General features: G+C 34.3%; 2 protein-coding genes across 2 annotated transcripts; one reads left to right on the forward strand and one right to left on the reverse strand.

Moving 5' to 3' along the window:
• The first annotated feature begins 229 nt into the window (after positions 1 to 229).
• LOC108381400 (coiled-coil domain-containing protein 82-like) lies at positions 230 to 2,040 on the forward strand. The gene is made up of 5 exons (XM_017637817.1): positions 230 to 439; positions 501 to 750; positions 819 to 1,102; positions 1,171 to 1,353; positions 1,623 to 2,040. The coding sequence occupies exons 1-5, from the start codon at positions 287 to 289 to the stop codon at positions 1,701 to 1,703; spliced, it is 951 nt and encodes a 316-aa protein (XP_017493306.1). The 5' UTR covers positions 230 to 286; the 3' UTR covers positions 1,704 to 2,040.
• Positions 2,041 to 2,722: 682 nt separating this feature from the next.
• LOC108381399 (uncharacterized) lies at positions 2,723 to 5,075 on the reverse strand (the record flags this gene model as incomplete). The annotated part of the gene is made up of 1 exon (XM_017637816.1): positions 2,723 to 5,075. A coding segment is annotated over one exon (618 nt), but the record flags the coding sequence as incomplete, so codon positions are not given.
• Between the last annotated feature and the right edge of the window lie 506 nt (positions 5,076 to 5,581).

A 5,581-nucleotide genomic window follows, 5' to 3' on the forward strand; every position in this document is an offset into this window, starting at 1 on the left:
ATGGGTAGCGAAAGAAGAAGCCCTTCAATTTATGCCACTCCATACAAAATAGAGAAGGAAGGCCTTTCGGAAGAGCTTTTGACTCCTGAAATTATCTACTGGGAAAAGCTCTTTTAGAAGGCATGCCGGAAAGCACTTTTTTCAGCCCTTCTTGGGTAAATCTTCACTTGTGAAGCCCTACCGAAATTATCTTCTGCGACTATATATAGAAATTTAACTAAAAGTATATTAATTTGTGTTACCAAATCTGCAAAAAGGATCATTATAAGGTTTTAATTATAAATCTATGCTTATTTCACAGACCGGTGACTTCATAGTTCTACGTTCGGATTTGGTCAACGATTGGCCTATCATTTGGCAAGTGGATACCCAATGCATTCTACAAAAATACGAACCGTTTTGCCAAAATGGCAAAATGTTCTATCGTAACATGTCCATGGTACTAACAAAATTTAAATTACTCCAACACTTATTTATCAATCACTTCCTATTTTTTCCAGTATTCGTCTTGGAATCTCGATTCTAAGAAGCTATACGTTAAGGCGCCCGTGCGCATACAGGTACAATCGCACAAAGAGACTATCGTGGAATTTATGCGATCCGAGTTGCTAGCCGACGATACTGAACAATTTATTGAGAAAATCATGGAAGACTTTTTGCGTTATCGTGATAACTTTGAAATTTATATTCAAACAATGATATCGCAAGTGCTTGATCCCAGCTTTTTCTTGGAAATAACTAGAGAAAAAGGTGCGTCTATGGGTTTATTTATTATGGTTATTTAGTTGAGCTATTTTAATCGCCTTCTATTCTTCTAGATGAATACTTTTTGGGCAGCGTCCGCATCATCGACAGCATAATGGACAATTGCAAGCGTAAGTTACTTTCTATTACGCCTTGGACGCGCAGTATTATTGTTTCGATTGAAACATATCCCAAATGTCATGTATTCACTGAATGGGGTCAAAATAATTTGACCCAAAAGAATTGTGGAGGCTGTCATCAACCAGGCATATCAGTACGTTTTCTACTTTTCGGCAATCCTTATCATGCCAACACTATGCAGCCGGTCCCAGTTGATACACGTTTGGCTTGTGAGAAGGTTTGTGGAAAAATACGCTTTTATAGTTGAAAAATTTAATTGAATTTGAGGTTTTAAAATGCAACTAGGATATACTTTTATGCCGCATTTGTGCTGCTCGCGCCGACATTTTCCACAAGATTGCTCATGAGAAGTTTAATTTGTATATACATTGTTCGAGACGTGTTGCTGAGCAACAACAAGAATATCCTGGTAAATCTTCTACGGAAATTTTGAATGATCTACTCGCCGAACACAACTGGGTGGATGAGGTAAGGGGTAATTTGCTGTTGGTTGCTTACACCGCTCTTACACGATATTAATGTGCTTATGCAAAGGTTAATTTTTTGTATCTACTCGTAAGTACCATATATTAGAACGTATCAGAAAAGTAGCACTTACATATGCAAATACATATCGTGTAAGAACGCTCTTAATAAGCACGGCATTTTCAATACTATTTAAAAATATACGGATGATTTTTTTACATCGTTAAAAGCTGATAATTTTGATCTAACCTAATATTCTCCTCTATATTCAGCTATTCCGCAACATGCGCAACTCGTGGGCCGAGGTTGAAAGCTTAGAGCGTCAAAAACGTTTTCGCGAAGTTTCACAATAAAATGAACACGGTTAAGGCATGCTAATAATTTACATTATTGTCTTTGGAATTGGTGCTCACGTTCTGGCCGAGTTCAGAATAAATATGCCGTGCAATAAGTAGCCCAGCAAACAGCTAACGAAATTCCTTAAAAACTCTAATTACGCAAGCAAAACTAAATGATTAAAATTACTACATACAAAACAAAAATTGAACGACAAAAAATATTCTTTTACAAACTGTTATAAGCGCGTAAAATGCAACATACAACATTTTTGTGCAAGCTATAGAACAGTTCAGCTAAGCTAAATACAAATATATACATACACATATAATAGCAGTTGCTAAGTACATATATGCATACATACGAATTCTACAGACGTACTAAATATATAGCAGATAAGCAACAATTTGATGTTTAAGTAAATGCAGAGAAGAAATCCTGCCTATTGCTAAACATTTTGAATTGGTCAACACATGTAGATTAGAACGATTTTTTATATTTGTTTTTTTTTTTTTTTTTTAAAGCCTAGCAATGTTATTTCTATTCATTCTTTATCAAGCTCGAGGTTTGCTACTTGTTTAATTGAAATTGATTAAAAATGGAATTAGGGGAAGATGTTAATAAATTTTGGAATAGTTGTTACTTCACAATGCTTCACCTTACTGGCGTCCCTAAATTGGAACGCTAAGCGTTAAGTTTTCTATTGTCAACAAGTGTCAGCGCGCGCTATCCCCAAATCAACAGTGGACAGCAGTTAGACATGTAGTGCTATGGTAACATGATGAATAAGTTTTGGGGAATGCAGCCGAAGTGGTAGTCCCTGGCAAGGTATACGTTTGCGTCGTTCGTTGCAAAAAATTTGAAATTTAAAAAATTGTCCCTGTAACTTATCTTGAGCTTACTAAACAATTGAATAAAAATAATTCTTACTATTCGCTGGCACTTATATTTAGGTTATTTTCTATAGCACATAAACTGATTATTTAAAAAAAAACATTAATATTTCTGTTACAGCCTTATTATCTATCTNTATATTTAGGTTATTTTCTATAGCACATAAACTGATTATTTAAAAAAAAAAACATTAATATTTCTGTTACAGCCTTATTATCTATCCCGAACGTTAGGCCGCACTTTTGACACCATCGTTGTTCTTCGTCTTGCTTTACGTCGATTACGTTGCAACTGGCTAGACAACAACAACAACAACAACAACGCCAACAACAACAACATGTTGAAAACGAATCGTTCGTGGGGCCTATCGTCCGGGCTAGATAGTAAGGCTGTTAACACTTTTTGTTTGCTACAAAATTTTATTATTCAACAAAATCTTCTTGGAACACCAAAAACGCATCGCGTGTTGTGACGTTCTTGCAAGCAATATGGCCAACATATGTATAATGAATGATGCATTGGCAGATGTAAAAAAAAACCAAAAATATGCATTATGTATGTATATGTTAATAAAAATTTAATTTAGATTTTATCAAGATTTTCGGTTTATATATTAGGGGTTATAAAATTTATAAATCGCATACAAATCCTTTCGAAGCGTTTTCAATCTGTTTCTAAACACATGTAAATAATCCATAATTGAATTTGTTTAAAAAGGAAAGTTAAAATAAATACCTACGAAGAAACACAAACTGTTCGTAACAAATTCGATTTACCACTAAACTACTAAATTCTATTAGCCGCTCAATATGCGTTAGATTTCCATATATTCACACACGAAAACGCACTTGAAACACACAAATAGTGACACTCTTTCAATCAAAATTATCTTAGCTTTAAGTTTGGTCCCATTAGTATAGTATTTACACACTTTAATATACATTTAAAGTTATATTAATGTATAAACTTCACTTGTTTCTTAGACGCTAACTGAAATCAAAAGGAAATTAATTTGCAGTTAAGTTAGGATTAGCAAAAGCTATTCCTCTATTGTGTTTGAATTACAATTTAAAAATCTTTGGTCCAAATTTTCAACAGTTTTTATATTAATATTACTCTATTTGAATTTACTTTAAAATTTGTATAGTCTTAAGTTCTCACTTGGAAATGTACAGAACACAAATAAAAATATATGTATACATATAAACATATATAATCAAATAATATACGTTTTTCGGGCTTTTGCACATTTCCCTATTGTAATCACAAACGACACTTTAATGGAACTTTTACCAATCCTACGAAACATTATCTTGTGTTTAATGACAATATTTTTTTACGTTCAATACTGTTATGAATAATATTTTGCATAATTCTTTTCTATTAAATTTGGATAGTTTAATTCTATTTCTTTTCATAGGTATGTTTGTTAGCTTCTATGAAATCGCTGTATCACTACAATCCAACTACATATGCATATAACAATATTAAATATAAATCTTTTAACAACAAACAAAATATTAACTAATATTTTTGTTAGAATAAACGTTAAATTTAACAAATTATCACTTTTTCCATTACTCACATTCCCTTAGCTAATATCTAGCAAAACGCAAAAGGGAATAAATTCCCAAAATTGTTTTTTTTTTGTATAATGTATGGGAATGATTTTCTCACATGCAACTCGCGCCAAGACTGAATATGACCCGGTTACTGACATAGCATGAAATATTTTCTAATAAAGTTTAAGGGTTTGGATGGCGGTTTGCCCTTCGTCGTATACACGTACTTCTTCTTTCACCCAATTGAGTGTCAAGTTATTGCTGCTTAAAATCCACCGTCATTACTAATTTATACATTTCAATCTACACCTTTCACTAGCATTTGAATATGGCTTCAATCATTTCATATTTCTGCAAATCCAAAATATTTCCAATCATACGCTTTTTGAATATTGGCAAGGTACGCTCTGTCAAGAGATCGTATTCATCGATTAATTCTACGGCGCTTTGATTCTTAGGCGATATTGTTCTGTTATTTTTGCTACTCTTATGCTGCGTCTTTTCACTCGGACTTTCAGCTTCATCCGCATCCGAAGTATCCGATGATGATAGTTCTTGTATCGCTTCAGACACTTCATCCAAATCGGGTAATTCACTGGCGTTCGATACAAAAAACGGCACTGAAAAAGCAGACATACAAAAGCCATATGCACCGAATTGGCGCAATTGCTGTCTGAATACTGCTTCGGGATACAATACTATTGGGTCCAGTTGGTAGTCGCGTATAAACTGTGCCAAAGTGTCATAGTAGATTTGCATAAATTCATGAAAGTGTGCATCTCGAAGCGACTTCTCTGTGCAGGCGTAAAGGTAGTGCACCAAATCCAAAACAGGCGACGAATATCGCGAAATTTGAAAGTCAATCAGTTTGGCCTTGACGGCGGTTTGTTGATTGGTGTGCTGCAGATTGTGTTTGAATGAAATTTGAATTTGTTAAACTGCGAATTTAAAGTAATAATCAAATGAGAAAGTACTGTACAGAAAATCGCATAACCTTTTCTTCTTTAATCTAGTTCCTCTTCTCTATGATCCTAAGTGAAAGGATAGGGGCTATTACAGAATCCACCGTAATCCAATTTTTTGCGAAATCTATGAAAATGCGATCACATACTTTGAATATGCACGTTCGTAGCAATTCGGCTTCAACGATAGCATTTTCGTAGATTACACAAGAAATCGGACTACGATGGATTCTGTGATAGCCCTGAATGATTTGACGCTAAAATGGGTCATGGCAGTCGTTCCGAAGCGGAACTCACGGCGTTCATCCATCTACTTGCCGAATTGCCAGAAAACTTTGAGCAGCCATAAATGTCCAACAGATAGACCCCCCTATTATGAATTTCCATACGATAGACGATAAACGCTTGCCAGCGTATCGTATAAAATCAGTTTTCGTATTATCGTTTTCATACGCCCGACAGATGTATTATTGTGAA

Source organism: Rhagoletis zephyria, unplaced genomic scaffold (genome assembly GCF_001687245.7).
Source record: "Rhagoletis zephyria isolate East Lansing unplaced genomic scaffold, Rhagoletis_zephyria_1.1 Rzeph_scaffold_22428, whole genome shotgun sequence".
NCBI classification, from domain to species: Eukaryota; Metazoa; Arthropoda; class Insecta; order Diptera; family Tephritidae; genus Rhagoletis; species Rhagoletis zephyria.